The following is a 21,135-nucleotide window of genomic DNA, read 5'->3' as shown; positions in this document are numbered from 1 at the left end:
GTGATGGGTTTTTCATAAACTATCCACAAGGCATTTGTGGGTAGGTGGGGCGCAGTCTGTTGGTGGGGGACGTATCCGACATGTGTCTATGGCTAGATTGTTTCACAGCCATTTAAACTTTGGCCTTTCAGTGGAGGTCTTCTGGACACAGGGGTAACTTGCTGGAGCTTGGGTGACTGTTTCTGTCCCTCCCCCCTCACTCAGTATGCTCTTGCCCCCCGCCAAGGCCTTTTGGGAACCTCTAGGCAGTCCCTCAATTACCCCTGGATCCTCATTCTTCCCTTATTATGGGCATTTTAAATCTCTCTCAAAAAAAAGTTTCATTGATGCCTTTTTTCTTTAAATCATAGTCATTTCTAGCAAAAGACCTCTTGGCCCCACTTAGTCCAGCAGGTTGTCGCCATTTAGTCAATGTATATCATACTCTGCCCAAGTAATTTCTCATTTGATGCTACTTGATTTTCTGCCTCCCATAACTATTGTTGGTTTTGTTATCACTCAACTTCTTTTCCAGCAAATGAAAACATTTACTTTGTGGTATTTATTGTGTATGTTATTCATTTAGGTCTATTTATTTTATTCATCAGTTCAGACAGACTTTCCCATGTTTTCCCTCATAGGCCACATGACTTATTGGCTCAATTTCTTTTCATTTATGTAATTATAGTTTTTTAAAAAGCCATCCTCCTAATCAGTGGGCAGCCACTTTGAATCACCGCTGGCAACAGAACTGAAGAGGAGAAAGAGAAAGCTGGAATGGACTTTGGGATAGTATAGCCTTTTCCCTAAAATCAAAACCCTGACACCAATATTCTTCCATCAGCACAGATGGGGCCATACCACAGAATACCACCAAAAGTACAGTCTGCCCAAAGAGCAATGGAATACTATAGGGTGGGAATAGGTAGTCTGCCACCTATGGCCCAAAATAAATTTTATGCCACCTCCAAAAAAGCTATTTTGCTATATAGTGGGCCTCCTAATTGTCCGTGAGTTCCTTGGAGTATATGATTAGAATTTTTTTTAAGTGACTAAACTATTAATACAGTTCCCAAAGTACACTCCATATTTCTCTTTCTCCTCCTCAATTCTGTTGCCATCTGTAGTGTCAGTATTGATGGGCTAGCTCAGGAGGCTGTCCATCTGAGTAGACTGCATAGTTTCTCCACTTGTAAAACTTCTAAACAGATTTCTTAAATAGTTGGACCAATCCATAGTTCTCTCAATAGTGGGCTTGCCCTTCTACATCCCTTCCAACATTATTTCTGGTTTTTGTTGTCTTGCCAATTTGAAGAGTGAGATGAAACCTTATGAGTCATTTAAATTTACATTTCCTGTTGGATTTGGAACTGGATTTCTGATGATTATTTATAAACAGTTTGTAGTTTGTCTTTTGGAAAACGGTTTCTGTTATTTTACATGGTCACATATCCCTTGATGATCTCTTTTAAGATGCCTGTCATATACAATTTTGGGGGGGGGGTTATAGGTGGCAACCTATTTCCTCCCTGTGGTGTTCCATTGCTTTTTGAGAAACCTACAATTTTTGGATCTTTGGAAATGGTGGTATTCTGTGATTTGGGGTCACATATGTTGATGGAAGAATATCGGTATTGTGGGTCTTGATTTTAGAGCAAAACCGGAATCCCAGTTCTCAAAGTACATTTCATATTTCTCTTTCTTATCCTCAATTCTGTTGCCATCTGTAGTGTCTGAATTGATGGACCAGATCAGGAGGCTATCCATCTAAGTGTACTGCACAATCTGTTCATTAGGCATTCTTTATCCACTTAGTTTTTCATGTGTGGATTGTTAGGTTAAACAATTGTGAGTCAAGTTTGGGAACCTCAGCAAGCTCCTGGAGTTTGATATAGTAAGCACAATGCCAGCAGCAAACATCTGGAGAATCTTTAGAACTGCTTGCCAGACCTCCTCCATGAGAAGTACAAACACCTTATCTAGCATTTGCCTAGTATTTTATACCATACGTGCTATTGATAATAACTCTAAGGGATCTCTAAGGGAACCTTGTATGAGCAATTGGGGTCTAATGGATAGAGCACTAGATTTAGATTCAGGAAGATGTGTTCAAAACTCTTCCACATACTCACAGTGCAACTCACCTGTGCCTGCTCCATTCCTCATCTGAAAAGGCAGGGGTTGGACTGGATGGCCTCTGAGGGTCCTCCCAGCTCAGGTGCTGGGGTCTTTGGATGGCTCCTTGTATGGTGGCCCTTTGTTAGAGGAGACTGGCCTGCTGCCTTTTGTGCTCCTGAACCAAGGGCCATCTAATGGTTCCTGCGTCCTCGGGACCTTGCAGGCGGCTGTTTTGACTGTGATGGAAATACAGGGCATCCCAAAAGTTTCAGTGCCGTCTTAAGCTTTCAAGCAAAAACGGCACCAGGACTCTTGGGACGCCCAGCATTGTCGGTGAAATCGTCACCAGCTCATTCCGGTGTCTTCTTTTGGTACATGGCTCCTTTGTAGAAGGGCTTTGATGAGATGAGAAAAGAAGCTTGTCTGTTAGTCATGTGCCCTTCATTTCCCATCAGTTATTGTTAAAAATCATTCAGTTTTCTCCTGATTTCAGACATCTCTAGAACCAATCCCCACCTCAACATTATATCCCTTTCATCCTGGTTTTCCCAACCACAGACTCTGGTGTGAGTGTCTAAGTGTTATTGTGGAAAAAAAAGTTCATTGTAGATGACTTGATTCCCCCCATCCCCTATTTTTTCCGTTTGTTCTTTTTCAGCTTCATTTTTTTAGGTTTTTTTTCCCAAGGCATTGGGGTTAAAGTGGCTTGCCCAAGGCCACACAGCTAAGTAATTATTAAGGGTCTGAGGCCGGATTTTCCTCCTGACTCCAGGGCTGGTGCTCTATCCACTGCACCACCTAGCCACCCCTTCAGCTTCATTTTTAAATGCTCTTGAGAATAGTCTGACTTCACTGACCCTCATGTCACACTTTCTGTTTTTTTGCTCTAATGATTTCTCATGATTTTCTGAGCTGACATTTCTCATAAACTCCCACTATCCCCCTTCAGGGTTTGACATGTTCATTAATATTCCAAACTGGAGTAGTACTGGTTGTAGGGAGAGAACTTTTTTGCTGGCTATGGGAAGTTCAATTTTTTTTTTTACATCTTCCTATTAGGGGAAATGGTGGTCAACTGTACTGATACTACCTTTATCCTTTATCCCATTTTTCAATGATGGTAACTTGTTTAAATAGATCAAGTTGTAGCTCTTTTGAGCTTACTTATCTCATTTTTCTTTTAACTTGGTGTGGATATTGTTTTTTCCTGTAAAAAATTTATAATTTTATTGTATGTAAACTTTGACTATATTCATAGATGGCTCTCAAATTGGTAACTAGTTATGTCAAATCTCTTAAGATAAAGTTTATTTTATCTGTAGCTAGAAGCTTTCCCAATAAGATCTGGGTGAAACAAAGATGTCCATTATCATTGCTACTATTTTACAGGGTAACTAGAAATATTAGCTATAGCACTAAGAGGAGAAAAAGAAATGGAAGGAATTAGAATGTGCTATTAGGAAACAAAACTCTCACACTTTGCAGATACTGTGATGATATACATAGAGACTTTTAGAGAATCAATTAAAAACTAGTTGAAATAATTGACTTCATCAAAATGGAAGGATATTAAATAAACTCACATAAATCATCAGCATTTCTATATGTTACCAACAAAGTGTAGCAAGAAAAAAATAGAAAAGTTCCATTTAAAATAACAACAGACAATATAAATTACAGCCAAAACAAACCCAGGTACTATATGAACACAGTTACAAAACACTTTCCACACAAAGTCAGATCTGAACAACTGGAGAAAAATTAATTAATTGGCCAAGTCAATATAATAAAAATGACAATTTCATCAAAATTTTACTAATTCAGTGCCATGCCAATCAAATAACCAAAAAATTATTTTATAGACCTAGAAAAATAATAACAAAATTCATCTGGAAGAGCAAAAGATTAAGAATATTAAGGGAATAAATAAAAAATGTGAAGGTGGTCTAGCCATACAGATCACAAACTGTATTATAAAGGGTAATCAGTAACATATGGCATTCGCTTAGAAATAGAGTGATGTGTCAGTGAAACAGATTAAATATATAATACACAGTAGTAGATGATCATAGTAGATCATAGTAATTGGATGTTTTACAAAGGCAAAGATCCAAACTTTTTTTTTAGGTTATTGTAAGGCAAATGGGGTTAAATGACTTGCCCAAGGCCACACAGCTAGGTAATTATTAAGTGTCTGAGACTGGATTTGAACCCAGGTACTCCTGACTCCAGGGCTGGTGCTTTATCTATTATGCCACCATAGCCGCCCCCTTAGATCCAAACTTTTGAGAGAACACACTATTTGACAAAAATTGCTGGGAAAACTGGAAAGCAGTTTGGTAGAACCTAGGATAGACCAAGATCTCATACCATGTATTGAGATAAGGTCAAACTGATGATGTTTGTCATTTGTTCTCAAAGAAGACCCTGACATCAGGGAGGTGATACCATGACAAGCACATGGATTGGAGTGAGGGTAGGCTGTGATAAGTCACCAGACTCACTTTCTCCTCCAGAGCCATCTGGGTCCAGTGGCCAGATATGGAACAGGAAGACTGGAAATGGCCCTAGAGGTGACCCTGGTGGCAGTCAGGGTGAAGTGACTTGCCCAAGATCACAAAGCTAGTAATTGGCAAGTGAATGAGACCAGTGCTCTGTCCTTTGGGCCACCTAGCTGTCCAGGGCAAAATGAGTACATGATTTAAACATAAAGGGGCATATCACAAGCAAATTAGAGGAGCATGGAATATTTAACTGTCAGATCTATAGGAAGAATTGATGAGCAAGAGGTAGCATTATGGGATATAAAATAGATAATTTTGATTACATTAAAAAGATTTACACAAATAAAACCAATTCAGCCAAAATTAGAAGGAAAACAGGAAAACTGGGGGGGGGATTTTATAGCAAATGTGTGTGCTACAGACATCATTTCTCAAATATATAGAGAACTAAGTCAAATCATTCTCCATTTGATAAATGGTCAAAAGGATATGAACAGGCAGTTTTCAGAAAAAGAAATCAAAGCTATCTATAGTCATATGAAAAATTATCTAAATCATTATTGATTAGCAAAATACAAATCAAAACATTACATTTAACATCATACTATCAGATTGACTAATATTATACTATCAGATATTATTATACTATCAGATAATATTATACTATCAGATTGACTAATATTATAGAAAAGGAAAATGACAACTGTTGGAGGGGAGCTGGAAAACTTGCCTTGCTAATTCACTGGTGGTGAAGTTGTGAACTGATCCTGAAGGGCAATTTGAAACTATTTGCCAAAAGGGCTATAAAACTATGCATACCCTTTGATCTAGCAATACTACTGGTAACTCTGGATTCCAAAAAAGATTGAAAAAAAAAGGCATATATGTACAAAAATATTTATAGCAGATTTTTTTGTGGTGACAAAAATTGGAAATTAAGGAAATACCCATCATTTGGGGAGTGGTCAAACAAGTTGTGATATATAATTTTGATGGAATACTATTGTGCTATAAGATATGATAGCAGAATGTTTTTAGGAAAACCTAGAAAGACTTATATGAACTGATGTAAAATGAAGTGAGCAGAACCAGGAGTACATTGTACACAGTAACAGCAATATTATGTGATGACAAACTATGAATGACTTAGCTATACTCAGCAGTAAAATGACGCAAGACAATTATGAAAGAATTGATGCTGAAAAATGCCATCCAATTTCAGAAAAGTCTGAATACAGATTGAAGCATAATTTTAAACTTTCTGTTTTCTCTATGTGTGTATTTTTAGATCATGGCTAATATGGAAATATGTTTTGCCTGACTGTACATGTGTGACCTATATCAAATTACTTGCCTTCTTGAGGCAGGGATAAGGGAAGGAAAGAAAGAATTTGAAACTTAAAATTGAAAACAATGGATGTTGTTATGTGTAATTATAAAAAAGGTCAAAAATAAATTTTCTCACTTAAAAAAGATAGTCAGTTTTATTTTGGGGGATATTATTCAGTTCTTACCCGTGCCTCTTGTCTTGAAGAGACTATTCAGGAAGAGAGAGTTGCTTTATGGGGAAACATCTATTATAAAAACAAAAGGCTACAACAAAATTTTTTGTTTGGTTGGTTTTTTAAGTTTTTTTTTTTTGGCAAGGCAGGGGGTTAAGTGATTTGCCCAAGGTCACACAGCTAGGCAACTATTAAGTGTCTGAGGTTGGATTTGAACTCAGGTACTCCTGATTCCAGGGCCAGAGCTCTATCCACTGCATCACCTAGCTGCCCCAATAAAATTTTTTAAAGAAAGAAAACAAACAAAAGTGTTCATGCTATATAGAGATGTGAGACTTCTGTCTGGACCATAAGCTTCTGACCGGCTTCATTTTTATTCCAGATATATATCAAATGTTTTTAAGTGCCTTCTCTATGCTCACCCCTATAATGAAGTCACTGAAAATTAAAGTATCATGTGGATTTTGAGAAAATAAAATTTTGACTCTAATTCTGTTTTACAATTGATTCTATTCTTTGTCACCCCAAATGTTTGCTTAAACCACATTTCTTGGTTTCTTAGTTAAAAGTTCAGAAGTTTAGTTTTCCTCTCTGATATGATGTTCCAGAAATCACTTTAATTCAAATAATTATATTATCTTGACGTATCTTACTGCCCATGTACTATTAAGGGAGAACTGTTATTTCACTAACAACCCTTGCAAAATGCAGGTAGGTGCCAAGAAGGCTATTATTTCTGCAATACTGGCTATTCTTCAAGAAAGTCTGAACTATTACCCATGCAGGTGAAGACTACTATTGAACTTTCCCTACTAACAAGATGGAAGGAAGGATTGTTGCTAATCCTGCAATCTTGACTTCCATGCAGTCATTTTTTGGTACAAAAACTGACTGAAATTTTCCAGGTTGTATAGCATGAAGAGATTATCCCCCAAGAATTCAAGGATACTTCCGTTATCCATCTCTATAAAAGTAAAGGGATTAGATTGTCCTGTGACAATCACAGGGGTATTTCTCTTTTAGTCATTGCTGGTAAGATTCTTGCCAGGGAATCTTATCTCAATAGGCTGATTCTTCACTTGGAAGTTGGTCACCTCCCAGAGAGCCAGTGTGACTTCAGAAAGGGTTGAGGAACAGTCGGTATGGTGTTTGTTGCCTGATAATTCCAGGACAAATGACAGAGCAGAACAGAGGTCTGTATACAAAATTTGTAGATTTGATCAAGCCCTTTGATACCATCATTCATGAGGGTTTATGGAAAATTGTGTCAAAATTTGGTTGCCTAGAGAAGTTCATCAGTATTGTCCATCAGTCTCATGATGGCATGCTTGCCTGGGTTCTGGATAATGGATGATGCTCTTGAGATTTCCCAGTTACCAATGGAATGAAACAAGATTGTGTCCTTGCTCCCATACTTTTTAGTACGATATTTTCAGCCATGTTATCAAGTGTCTTCATGGAGTATGAACATATCCTCAAGGTCAGCTGCTGTACTTAAAAAGGCCACAAGCCAAGACCAAAGTAGAGGGAGGGTTGTGCAGATGATTATGCCTCTACACAACCTCTGAAGTTAGGATGGAGTGATTCTCTGCTGTTTGTGCTCATTTTGGCCTAACAATGAACACTAAGAAAACCCAGGTGTTCCACCAGCCAGCACGATACCATCCATATGTGGCACCATCAATTACAGCAAATGAAGTTTTGAGAATTGTAGACAGGTTCACTTCCTAGGCAGTGTCCTTTCACATTGACAATGAGGTTGGCATTTGCATTACCAGAGCTAACTCAATGTTTGGGAGGCTCCAAATGGGAGAGATGAGGTATTAGACTGATTACTAAACTGAAGGTCTATAGAGCCATTGTACTGACTTCATTGCTATATGCCTGTGATACCTGGACAGTCCACCAGCTCCGTGTCAGGAAACTGAATCACTTCCACTTAAATTGTCTTAGGAAGATTCTGAAGATCACCTGGCAGGAAAATATCCCAGACACTGGGATCCTTTCCCAAACTAAGCTGTCTTACATTCCAGCATTACTACAGAGAGTGCAACTACAATGGACTGGACATGTTAGGATGCCAGACATATGCTTGCCAAAAGTCTATTTTATGGAGAGCTCACACAGAGCAAGCGCTCACAAGGGGGTCAGAAGAAGTGATATTGAGTCACCCAGAAGGTCTCTCTTAACTCTAGAATTGACTGTACTACAGGAGCATGGGAGATACCAGCACAGGACTGCCCAGCATTGCATGTCCTCATCAGTGAGGGGGGCTGCACTCCAAAGGCAGAATTGAAGCAGCTCAAAGGAAACATGACTCACATAAGTTTGGAGTAGCCAGCCCAGGTGTTCATATGAACGATTTGAGTCCAACCTGTGTTAGAGCATTCTGAGTTCATGTTGGTCTGATCAGCCATAGTTGGACACACTGTCTTTTGTCAAACATAGTGATGACATTTTGGTCTTCTATAATGAAGGACAAAAACCAACCATTGGTACTTCCTGTTCTTTGTTCTCTTGTCCTTCTCCAAACTATATGAAGTCTTATCTCACAGTCTTTTAACTGACTGAGGAGTCCTGAGAGCCCTTTTATTGGTCATTGCTAGCCTTGCCAATAAATTGATCATGCGTGGAACTTTGTGCCTCAGTTTACCTTAATGTCATTTGAAGACCAAATCAGAGTCATCTTATAATTTTTCTTCATCCTCCTCTACAACATCAGCTGCAGGTGTTTTCCTGAAAGTCTTTTTGCTTATGCACTGGCCTGTGAGGTGAAATTCAATGAAAAATGCTTTCTGTTGACTTTGGGAGTCCAACAAATTGAACTCTGTGCATTGCCTTATTTGAACCATCTTTTCATTTAGCTTCAGTCCCCTCAGAGTTTTCACGTTGCATTTATAGTGAGATTGTTGGTATTGTTCTTGAGTGTGATTGTGTGTGAGTGTGTGAGTGTGACTGTGATTGTGATTGAGTTCTATTAGTGGTAATCTGTCAACTCAGTTGTTGGATGAGGATCTTACAAGCAGACAATTATTCTATTCTATATATATATATATATATATATATATATATATATTATATGTACATAGACATTCTAAAAAAACATGGTTTTGCTGAGTTCACAGGTAGGCAGAGGTTTGAGCTCAGGAAATTTAGGGTTGTAGTGGACTAAAGCCACAGAGTCTCTGCAGAATCCTATACTAATACAGAGAGAGCCACCAGGCTTCCTTAGGTGGAAGGAATTGGCTGATACTCAGAAATAGCTCCCAGGCTTCTAGTCTAGAGTTAGATGTAGAGGTCCAATCTGTCTTTTTAAAAGTTATTTTTTTCTTTCTAACATTCATTTTTTTAAAGATTTGAATTGTAAATTCTCTCCCTTCAAAATCTCACATATTGAGAAGGTAAGCAGCACATTAGCAATATTTATTTATTTAATTTTTTTTTATTTAAGGCAATGGGTTAAGTGACTTGCCCAAGGTCACACAATTAGGCAATTATTAAGGGTCTGAGGCCACATTTGAACTCAGGTCCTTCTGACTCCAGGGCTGTGCTCTATCCACTGTGCCACCTAGTTGCCCCCCACATTATCTATATGCAGAACATATTTCTCTTTTAGTCATATTTAAGAAAAGTAAAGTGAGATAATTATATTTCAATTTGCACTCAAAGTTCAGTTCTCTCTCTGGAGGTGGAGAGCATTTTTTTTATCATAATTCCTTTGGAATTGTATTGCTGAGAAGAGCTAACCTTTTACCTTTGATCATAGGTACAATACCGCTGTTACTGTATAGTGTTCTCCTGGTTCTGCCTTGCTTCACTTTGCATCAGTTCCTAGAAGACAGCCAGTCTTGAAAACAAACAAACATTCATGCTTCTTTTTGTTGGGTGATAACCATTTCTGTCAGTCAGCCAAGCCAGGGAAGAAAGGTGCAGGACCCTTTTTCCTTTTTCTTTCCTGTTGCGATCAAAGGATTTATCATCTGGGAGTTGGCCTCTGGGTGATGAATCTCTTTCTACTTGATCTTGGGCAGAGGATTTTGGTGGCATAGAGGCCAAAAGCTGATGCTCTTGTGGCATAGCCCCAGAGTGTCTGGGCCCACTCACCTGCATGGCAGGAGGCAGCCCTCATTGCCTTTGGGTTGTTGTGGAGTCATCTATCTTGAATGGAAGGATGATACATGGTCCAGCCCTCATTTTTCCTTCTCCTAGTTTTTAAGGTAGACTCTGAATCTCATAAAGGCTCACAGAGATTTCTGATTTCTAGAGATGCTGATGAGCTTGAAACTTCTGCTGAAAGACCCAGATGACACCGTGCGGCAAAAAACAACTGAAGTGTTTTACATCATGGCTAATCACAGTGTGGGCAGGTGGGTATGATCTTAAAACCTTGTCACTTTGATTAATAACTGTTGGTTACAGAATGTCAGACACATTTTTTCTGAAGATAAGTCAAAGAGCAAGCATACTGGATTTGGTGTCAGAGAAAGCTGGGTCTGAGTCTTGGCTCTTTTTCTTGTTCTTGCACCCTCATGGCAGATCCCTTAAGCTTCCATGCTTCAGGTTCTCCAGAACTTAGCTCATTCAGAGCTCTAATTCCCATGATACTTGTAGTGTCTTCTGTCTTGTGGAGGTGTCTGTCCTTAGGCACATGGGATAGTGGGATGGGAAGAGCCTTTGGAACTGGGACCACTGGCTTCCCCTCTTAGTATTGATGAGATGGGACTCACTGGGTGGGACTCGGTGCAGGGAAAGGACTGGCCTCTCTGAACCATAGTTTCTCTTTGTAAATATAGTGGGGACCATCTTATTCTTCCAACCACCTCCCTCACAGGGTCCTGGGGAATGTGATTGTTGGCTTTAAAGCATGGTTCACAGAAAGTGATTGTTTTTTTTATTATTGTAGAATGTCTTAAAGATGAGAAATCACAGGATCCATATACTTAGAAACACACTTAGATTATAGAGATATTCTCCAATATTTCTTCCCCATCGTACATTCTATATAATAGTCATCTAGGTCAGTGATACTCAATTCAAATAGAAATGGGATCCAATAATCATAACATAAGGATTCCTGCGAACCCCATATTGACTTAGGGTGAAAATTAATATCATTGATGTTTTATTTTCATTTATTTTGTTAAATATTTCCTAATTACATTTTGGTTTGGGTTGCAATTGGGAATGTTGGCACCTGTGATCTAGACCATCATTTCACAGATAAAACACTTGCCCAAGGTCAATAGCAATATAAGGGCTAACCTGTTTAGCCTGTGTTCTTTCTATTATGTTCATTTCTTTTTTCTTCTCTCCATTTTCCTTGTCCTCTTTGTTCACACTTTGTTTAATGTGTGGTACCGTTGTTTTTGCTGTGTATTTCTCATCCCCTAATATTAGCAGGTATCTTCCTAGAGTACCAGGACCCGTCTTTTCTTACCCACATGTCTGCTTCTGGAGGATGGACCCTTCAGGGCCTGGCTTCATCCATTGTCTGTTTCAAGGGATTGAGTAAATAACTTTTGCTTGCTGGGAACTGAACCAATATTCTTAATTGAAAAGATGAAGGTCACCAAGGCTTCTGATTAAAGTCAGTAACATCCGGAAGAGCGTAGTGAGAACAGGGACATAACTATTGCATTGACAATCATTCTTGTGGAAAGCTTGTCTGAAATGGCCAGCACCTTGCCCAGACTTCTGAGTCATCTCCTGGGTAACTTAGGGAGTTCTCACATTTGGATTGATGAAGAAGGGACAGTTACTAAGTGTGTGTGTATGTATATGAGTGCAGGTATGTATTTATGTATGTATGTGGTGTGTGTGTATGTGTGTGTGTGTGTGTGTGTGTGTGTGTGTGTGTGTCTGTCACCAGTCTGTCACCAGTCCCCTATTCTTCTTCTACCTGTTCTCAAATAGAGGTGAGGTCTCAGATTGTTCTGACCACCCCCCAACCCAAGTCCAACCCCTGAAGGTCCTTAAGTCCTGTAATTATGGCCATATAATTTAGGGGAAAGAACACTGAAAGTTGACCATCTGATGCTTGTCCATCTGATGGGATCAGAGTAGTCATTTAATTTCTCTTAAGACTCAGTTTCCCCCTCCAAAAATGAGGAATAATAATTACCATGATACCTACTTCACAGGGCCTTATAAAGCCGAAATGAGACCACAGAGTCTGAGTGTTGGATGATCTCTGATGCCATTCCAGCCCAGCTAGCCCATAAGAGGGATCCCCACTCTGTGCAGTGTGGTGGTCTTACCTTTGCTTGGACACCTCCAAGACAGGGAACCCCCGAGGCAGCTTGCCCTGGGCTGGGCCTGACTCCGGCTAGAACCACAGTAGTTCAGGCTCATGAGACACTCAGCTTGTACAATAGAGAACAAAAAGAGATTAGCACAGCAACAGCAGGATATTCTACAAGGTTGACTCACCTGAGCAAACTCTCACCTGCCTTACCCATCATGCTCCTCCACTCAGACCTCTTCTCCCTCTTCTCTCTCCCTTCTCAACATTTAAAAATTTTTTATTTTCAGTTCTGAATTTCTTCTTTTCTTTGCCTCTCCCTCCCTCATTACAAATATGTCTAGTCAGTCAAAACTAACTCCTACATTAGCCATGTTTCCCCCCTACCTCCCAGTCTTCCCATCTGTCCCCAAAAGGAAAAGAAAATGTGTTTTGATCTGCACTCTTGAGTCCATCAGGAGGTGAAAAGCATCATTCATCCTGCATTCTTTGGATGTGTAATTGGCCATTTTGTTGAATAGAATGATTAAGTTTTTTTTACAATACTGCTCTTACTGTGTACATTGTTCTCTTGATTCTGCTAACTTTACTTTGCATCATTTCATACAAATCTTTCCAGGTTTTTCTGAAACCATTCCCTCCTGATTTCTTACAGCACAATGTAATATTATCTATCACATTCAGATACCCCAACTTGTTTAGCCACTCCTCAGTTGATGGGCATCTTCATTCAATTGTTTGTCAACACCAAAGGAGCTGCTGTAAATATTTTTGTTCATATGGGTGGCTGAGTGGAGAATGGAATGGGTAGGGGGCCCTTGAGGCAAAGAGACCCTTGGAAGGCCAGGTGAAAGGTGACAATGGCCTGTCCTCATGAGGTGGCCATGGGAGGTGACAGAGATACTATGAGAGGTTGAGGAGGGAGAAAGGGGATATATGAGATGAGAGATATTAAGGAATTAACTTACCAATGGGAGGGAAAGGGTGGTGGCTACGTATTACTCTGGATACGATTAGAAACAGCCCCTCTCGTGGGCTGGCTGGGCATCAGAGATCCCATCCAACACTCTTTTGAATACATTGATTTGGATATGCCTGTGGAGCATGGATGTCTGTAGTAAACATGTTCGGTTAGTAATCATGTTCAATTGGACATAAGCATATTTTGCTCTCAGAATGTTTTAAACAATGAGAACATCTTCCAGGTGCCTCTTGAGTAGTTCACATGCATTTCTACATACAGACTTTAAACTAATAACAGATTAAATAACAAATGAAAGTAAAATCAGATTTCTCATTAGGATGACACAGGATATCTCATTTATATCTACTCTTCATTAATATGAAGGTTCTTGACTTTAACCTCACAACTTAATAGACACACATCTTTGTTCACCAACTAGTTTTCTTTCACCAATTATACTGATATCATTCTGTGAGAAGGAGATACTTCAGGAATTGAATCATATATAAGACAAGTTCAAGCATGAATGTAAGGCAAATGGGATTAAGTGGCTTGCACAAGGCCACACAGCTAGGTAATTATTAAGTGTCTGTGACTGGATTTGAACCCAGGTACTCCTGACTCCAAGGCTGGTGCTTTATCCACTATGCCACCTAGCCGCCCCACGAATGTAACTCTTGCTTAGGCCTTGGAATGCCTACAAATTCAGATCAGTACAGTAATTTTGATGCTTTCGAAATTAATCTAATAAAGAATAAATTCAGTATTATAATAACAAACTTCCACTTTTGTCTACACTGATAATAGAAATATGCTATGAGAGCCATCAATAAGGACATCAGAACTGGTCCTCAAGGCTTTCACCACTCTTAAGTGGCCTAGTATATGGAAGCAGATTTCTTGTATGGGAAAATGAATTAAGAAGAGTTCAACCTTAGCTTTCCCAAGGTAACTTTTCTACCTTAATCCCAGGGACAGATGTTCACTAGCCTTAGATCTTAGTGGTTGCTTCCATTGAGCTGCTAACTTTTTTTATTTTAAAAAAATTTTTTGATTTATTTTAGGTTTTTGCAAGGCAAATGGGGTTAAGTGACTTGCCCAAGGCCACACAGCTAGGCAATTACTAAGTGTCTGAGGCCGGATTTGAACTCGGGTGCTCCTGACTCCAAGACTGGTGTTGCATCCACTGCGCCACCTAGCCGCCCCTGATATCTTTTTGAGAATCACCCATTTAAGGCTAGTCCAAGAGCATGGCAAACCCAAGAACGAAACTCAGAATATTTGAAAAGCTATCTCCTCAAACAATTAAGTCTCCCTAATCATAGTAGGTTTGGACATAATTATAATTATTATTAATGTCAAATTATTGTAATAAATTAATTTACGAATAAAAATTAGTAGGCCTTCAAAAATCTCACTAAAGGTCTTTTATTTGAACTTATAGACAAAAGTTCTTTTACATGTTTTTTTTATTTAAACATTCTTTCCTAAAAATATTTCTTTCTTAAAACAGCTTAGGGGGCAGCTAGGTGGCACAGTGGACAGAACACTGGCCTTGGAGTCAGGAGGACCCGAGTTGAAATGTGGCCTCAGACACTTAATCATTGCCTAGCTGTGTGACCTTGGGCAAGTCATTTTAGCCCATTGCCTTAAATAAAATGAAAAAAACAGCTTACAATTTATCCTCTCTCTCTCTCTATCTCTCTCTCTCTCTCTTTCTCTCACTCCATATATCTATAATGTATATATTATATGTATATGTCTAATATGTATGTAAACTTAGATGAAGCAGGATTGAAAATCACACCCCCATTTTGTGCAATGAATTCCCATTTACTCAGTAGGAATTCCACAATACAGAAAACCCTTGCACAGGGCTAATAAGAATTTATGATCAGGGGCAGCTAGGTGTCACAGTGGATAGAGCACTGGCCCTGGAGTCAGGAGAACCTGAGTTCAAATCCGACCTCAGACACTTAATAATTCCCTAGCTGTGTGGCCTTGCAAAAACCTTAAAAAAAAGAATTTATGATTAGATGGTTTCAAGAATCTTTGCAGGTTTACCAAGGATATTTTACAGGGTCTTTTCTTTGTAGAACTACTTGTTTTCCTTTTTTAAAATATCATGTAAATACTTAAAGCACTAACTTGAAATTACTCAGTTTCCAATCTCATGATTTTCCTTGGAAACAGTCAAATAGCGTTAGGTGAGAATTTCCTTTACATACAGGCAAACGTCCAAGTTCATTCCAGTACTTCAGAACATCAGAGCACAAATCAGCAGGCAGCTTCCTAATCCATTCATTGTTTTTGATAGTACAATTCTTAGTCTAACAACATCTAAATTATAGAAGAAATTGCTTTTCTAACAACCAAGTTGATAGAATCCTTTACCCAATTTCACAAAGCAAGAAAAAAGAACCAGTATTATGTATTTAAAACTTGAAATAAAACTCATTACCAATCCAGTGACCTTCCGGATCACCTTCCACGCAAAATCATTTATCTCACCATCATTGGCCCTGTATGCTGCTCACACCTGAAAATCCATATTAAATGATCAAGTTTGAAGCAATTACACATAATTAAAGAGACAATAAAATGGCATGTCCTTACTGTTTGCCCAGGGCCAGTCCCTGTGCCAAACACTTACCAACATGTGATCCTCACCACATCCCTGGGTGGTGGATTTCGTAAGATGCCCAGGACAGAACAGTAAACTGAGGTAAATAGAACTTTCTTGGGACCATACAAGCTAATACCAAGTATCTTGTGTTATGTTGTGATTTACCATAATAAACCTACAGCAGGTCACATTCAGGGGGCCACCTGAGCCCTCACTCGTTCTCTCCCCCCATCTATGTTGACCCCCACTGTATGTGGGTGCCCTCTTCCCCTTTGACCTGAACTTCCATCTGGCAAGGTGGGTCCTGTTATCATCCTCATTTTATAGACAAAGAAATCAAGAGTGAAAGAGGTGAAATGAGGTTTCTTCAGGAGCTGCCCCTTTGCTTCCCTCCCAAAGGGCCCAGGTTGGTGCTGGGGTCTGGGGCCAGGCCAGGAGAGGGGTTGGCATTTTGGTGCTTGTGAGAGTTTGATGCTCCCCGTGTTGCTGGGTAGAGGGGAGGCCCTCAATCACTGTCTGTTGAACTGAATTATATTCCCTGGGCTCTTCCTTCCGATCACTAAAAAGCTTAATTTGATTGGAACTTCCTCTTTGACTCTGTTGCTGAGATTTAAAGGACTTCACAGAAAAACTGGGTGAGCTGGCTGCTGCACAGATCAGGAGACCCATTCGTTTGTATGGCTATGGAAAGGCTGTGAGCACACTCGGCGGGCACAGAAGGACGACAAAAGAAGGATTCTTGAGTATCCCCCCAGTCCAGCCCCCCATTAGGGTCCCTCCATCTTCAGAGTAGGCCCAGAAAAATCAGGGAAAGGAGATCCCTGGGGCACCCCCTATGGAGAGCTTGGCGTGCAGTGATTCCAGGCCATTGCAGTAGGAGGGGGAGGCCAGTCACAAAGCTCCTGGGAGCGGCCCCCTCCCATCCAGCTGTCTTTGGTCAGTGTGAGTCCATCTTCACTCTGTGCTTTGGGCTTGCCCAGATGTCTTGCAGGAAATGGTGGGCACTTGCTCAGGGGGGTCTGATTGGTTTTCCCTCTGGAATTCTTAGGCAGAGGGAGCCCACTCAGCTAGAAAGCTGCAGTGAAACCGCTTACCTGGAAGCTTCCAAGGGGAGACTCTCAAGTTATTTGGGGGAGGGCTTAGATGCCAGGCAGGAGCAGGGGCTGCAACAAGACAACTTGTTGAAGAAGGATTAGAACAATGTGACACGTTGTCGCCTGTGGGTGACCCTTTGAGCTAAGCCTGGATGTTCACCCCCTTGTTGTCACCAGAGGGTGCTCAGCTTGCAAACACCTGGGTGGCTTGGGCCTTGAGGAACCCAGTGGCATCTTCTTGTGGGGGGGGGGAGCTGGGCATTGAAAGCCCACAGAGACTGCCTTTAGAATTGGAGCGAGGGGCAGTATGGGATCAGTCCCAGAGCCCCCCCACCATAGTCCCAGCACCCAGGCTCACCTGTGGTATGAATCACACAGGACAAGGAAGCCCAGGGCACCCCCTCTTGTAGTCTGCTTCTGTTGGTGCAGAGAAAAGGTCCAAAGGAAATGGGGGATCTGAGAGCTCTTCTCCTGCTTAGCCTCTGAGGGCCTCTTCTCAGCTCTCCATCCTGCCCTGGGGTTCTCTCCACACTGGCTCCCTTGTTTCTCCTCACCCTCCCAGTGGGTACTCAGCTCCTCTTCTCAAATCTTGTGAACATGGCAGCAGCAGACACACAGCCCAGGAGCAGGCATGCAGCCCAGGGACAACCATGCAACCAAGCAGCCCAGGAGTGGCCAAGCAGCCATGTGAAGCAACCATGCAGTCATACAGCCCAGGAACAACAGGAGCAACCATGCAACTTAGGAGTGGCCATGCAGCCCAGGTGCAACCATGCAGCCCAGGAGCAACCAGGCAGCCCAGGAGAAACCAAGAAGCCCAGGGGCAAGCATGCAGCCCAGGAGCAACAGGAGCAGGCGTCTAGCCCAGGGGTGACCATGTAGTTCAGAAACAACCATGCAGTCGTGCAGCTTAGGAGCAACAGGAGCAACCATGCAGCCCAGGAGTGGCCATGCAGCCAAGCAGCCTAGGAGAAACCAAGAAGCCCAAGGGCAAGCATGCAGTCAAGCAACCCAGGAGTGGCCAAGAAGCCCAGGAGCATCCATGCAGCCATGTAGCCCAGGAGCAGTCATGCAGCCCAGGAGTGGCTCATGTGGCAAACCAAAAGGCTCTCTCAGGGCAACACTGATGGCAAGAGGATGCCAGACTGATGGACCCATTCCCAGCTCTCATCACCTTTTTTCCCAACTCTGTTGTTTCTTCCCCTTTGGGAGAATTTGCTCTGTGAAAGTCATTGAGAGGAGAAAAGGGCAATGGTCAGAAAATGATTATTGAGGATTTATTGAGATCATTCCCTGGACTCCAGGGGCAAAAAGGTCCCCTTCAGATGGACAAGAGGACACAGTGGCTGGGCAGAGGTTACAGTAGAAAAGACATATGATAGCACTTCCCTGAATAAGCATGTGTGTTCAGTGGGTATAAACACACACGTCTATGCATGCATGTTTATACACATGTGTATATGTGCATACATATTCTCTCTGTCTCTGTCTCTCTTCCTTTCCCTCCCTTCCTCCTCTTTCCTTTGTCAAGGCAAACACACACAATGATCTTCCACCTGTCTTCTGCAGATTGCTCCCTTGTTCCTCCTCACCTTCCTTTAATCTCTCCCTGTCTGCTGGCATCTGCCCTCTTGTCCAAACCATGGCCATGTCTTCCCCATCCTAAAAAATCCCCAACCTGATCCATGCACTCCTTGCTCTTGTCTCCCAGCTGCCCTCCCCTCCTGGAGGCTGTCTACTCTAGGTGCCTCTACTTTTCTCTCCTCCCAGTTCTCATCAGCCTCGCTTCTGACATCATTATTCAGCTGAAACTACTCTCCTCAAAGTGACCAAGTCTCGTGGCTTTTTTAACCTCTTTGCAGCAGTATCAATTGATGTTATTGATAAGACTCAAACTATCACCCTCCACCTGTCTGGCCCAGGTGCAGCTGGATGGGTGGGAGTGGCCTGCTGCAACTGGCTTTGTTTCTTGAGTTGGCCTGGTAGGCCCAGAAGGCTCATTCTTGATAGGCAGACAGCTTTTGGGAAGGCTTGCCACATGTCCAAGGTATAGCCTTCAGGAGCCCAGGGCCACTTTTATACCAGAGGGAAATATTCTTTCCCTGCCTTCCCCTCCCCCTTCCCCTCTTTCCCTCTCCCCCTCTCCCCCTCCCCTCTTTCCCTCTCTCCTCTCCTCTCCTCATCTCTCCTCTCCCCTCTCCTCCCCTTTTCCCTCTCTCCTCCCTTCCTTCTTCCTCCCCTCCCCTCCCCCACCTCTTCTTTCTCTCTCTCCTCCTCTCCCCCTCTTCTCCCCTTCCCTCTCTGCTTATCTCTTCCCCTTCTCCCCCCATCCTCTCCTCACCCCATCTCTCCCTGCCCCACTGCTCTGCATACATACCTGGGTACATGGGTGTCTATTTACCTGTGTATTTCATCTCTCCCCGGGTCTCATTTGAGTGGAATGGCCTTAGTTGGTGAGCCCTTTGGGCCAGGCCCAGACCGCCCAGCAGCAGTGGCATCTGGGAGCCTTCTAGGAAGGTGGACTGCCTGGTAGTAGTTATCAGTTTGGCGCCCGTTGCTGTTGCGGTCCTGAAGCCCATCTTTGTTCTCTAGAGAAGGCTTTATAAAGCACAACGTCATCATAGCGCTCTTCAAGATCCTGGATGATCCTGATCTGACCTGCCGCACATTCTTGCACCTGACCTACCGGAGCCTGGCCCAGGTGCCCACAGGTAGGACCCTGGTGGGGTTTTGTTCCATTTGATGTTGGATGTGGTAGGGAGAGCATTCTTTAAAGGTGGCAGCGCAGCCTCATGTTCTGTGACTGCCCGGGGTGTGGTGCCTTGTCTGGGAGTCTTCCTTGACCTTGTGGATGCCCGCAGAGAGGGTGGGCCAACGCTTGGCTTTCCTCACATTCCTCCCTGGTTTCCTGCTTTGCACACTGTGCCCCTCCTGCTGCCCTCAATTAGAATGAAAGTCCCTGGGAGCAGGGCCTGCAGGAGGCCTTTAATCAAGTTTGAGGACTCACTGATGCTTGGCCTGCTTGTCTTCAAGATGCGTTGCAGGCCGCTGTTGGGATTCCTGGAGAGCCACCCAGAAGGGTGATCCTCATGGGAAGGGCAGAGACTCCTGGACCATATTCTAAACCAGCCAAACTCTACCCCACCTCCTAAGACAAAAGCCAACAAAGTGAGACCCCCGATCTGCACTTATTGGGCCTTTCTGTACATTCTTGGCCTTGTTTCCACCATTTTATCTCATTCGTGACAGAACTGTTATTTCTCCCCTATTAGGGCTTTAAAGCCATTTCCTCAGAGGCACCCTTGAAGTTGGGGGTGTAAGGCTTGGGATCTCATTTTGTTGACAAAGAGCCTAAGGTACAGGCAGGACCACACAGCCAACTGGGGCCAGGATTCCAAGAGGACCACGTGACGAATTGTGTTGGGAAGGAAACGGCCTCGGCTTTCCTGAGCTTGGCAGTGGCTGAGCCCCCCCCCCGCTGCCTTCCCTTGGGTGAGGGTGTGCTCTGGGTCCCTGGAATGTTGGTGTCTGGACAAAGAGGAGTGAGATCCTCTTCCATCCAGTGATCTTGATTTTACCAATGAAGAAACTGAGGCATGCTGAGAGAAGGTGACTTACCTTGGGGCACCTAGGTGGTAAGGGTCTGAGGCACTCTAGCCACCCTGCCACTTTGGTGCCTAATGCCATCCAGCAGCTGTCTCTGGCCAGACAGAAGGAAATACAAGGTAACTGGAGGACGGGGGATCCCAGAACCAAAAGCTGTATGAGAGCACTGGGCCTGGAGTCAAGAAGGCCTGAGATCAAGGTCTGCCAGACCCCACCTGGCTGGGCAACTGTGGGTCAGTCACTTAGCCACCACCTGCCTCAGTTTCTTCATCTGTAAACTGGGTATAAGAGTAGCACCCACTGCCAGGGTGACTGTGAGGGTAAAATGAGATGATCTTTGTAAAGTTTCATAAGTCCTTGACCACCAAGAGGCAGAGGGGAGGAGGGAGTGTGATCTAACCAGGCCTGACTGGCCCAAGATCCAGAGGCAGGAAATGGAATTTGGGGAACAGCAGATGGGCTGGGCCGAATGGCAGTAGAGGGCTCCCAGGGGAGTGAGAG

The 21,135-nt window shown here is 42.5% G+C and overlaps 1 protein-coding gene across 2 annotated transcripts in view; it reads left to right on the top strand.

Moving 5' to 3' along the window:
* RSPH14 (radial spoke head 14 homolog) overlaps window positions 1-21,135 on the top strand; it is a 170,996-nt gene that overhangs the window by 3,362 nt on the left and 146,499 nt on the right. For both annotated transcript variants that reach the window (XM_074206431.1, XM_074206432.1), the window contains 2 exons: window positions 10,368-10,470; window positions 19,621-19,739. In XM_074206431.1, the coding sequence (XP_074062532.1) occupies window positions 10,368-10,470; window positions 19,621-19,739 (222 nt within the window). The remainder of the gene's footprint in view (window positions 1-10,367; window positions 10,471-19,620; window positions 19,740-21,135) is intronic.

This window comes from Macrotis lagotis, chromosome X (genome assembly GCF_037893015.1).
Source record: "Macrotis lagotis isolate mMagLag1 chromosome X, bilby.v1.9.chrom.fasta, whole genome shotgun sequence".
NCBI classification, from domain to species: Eukaryota; Metazoa; Chordata; class Mammalia; order Peramelemorphia; family Peramelidae; genus Macrotis; species Macrotis lagotis.
The sequence above is the reverse complement of the archived record's forward strand: the minus strand, read 5'-3'. Positions and strand labels throughout refer to the sequence as shown.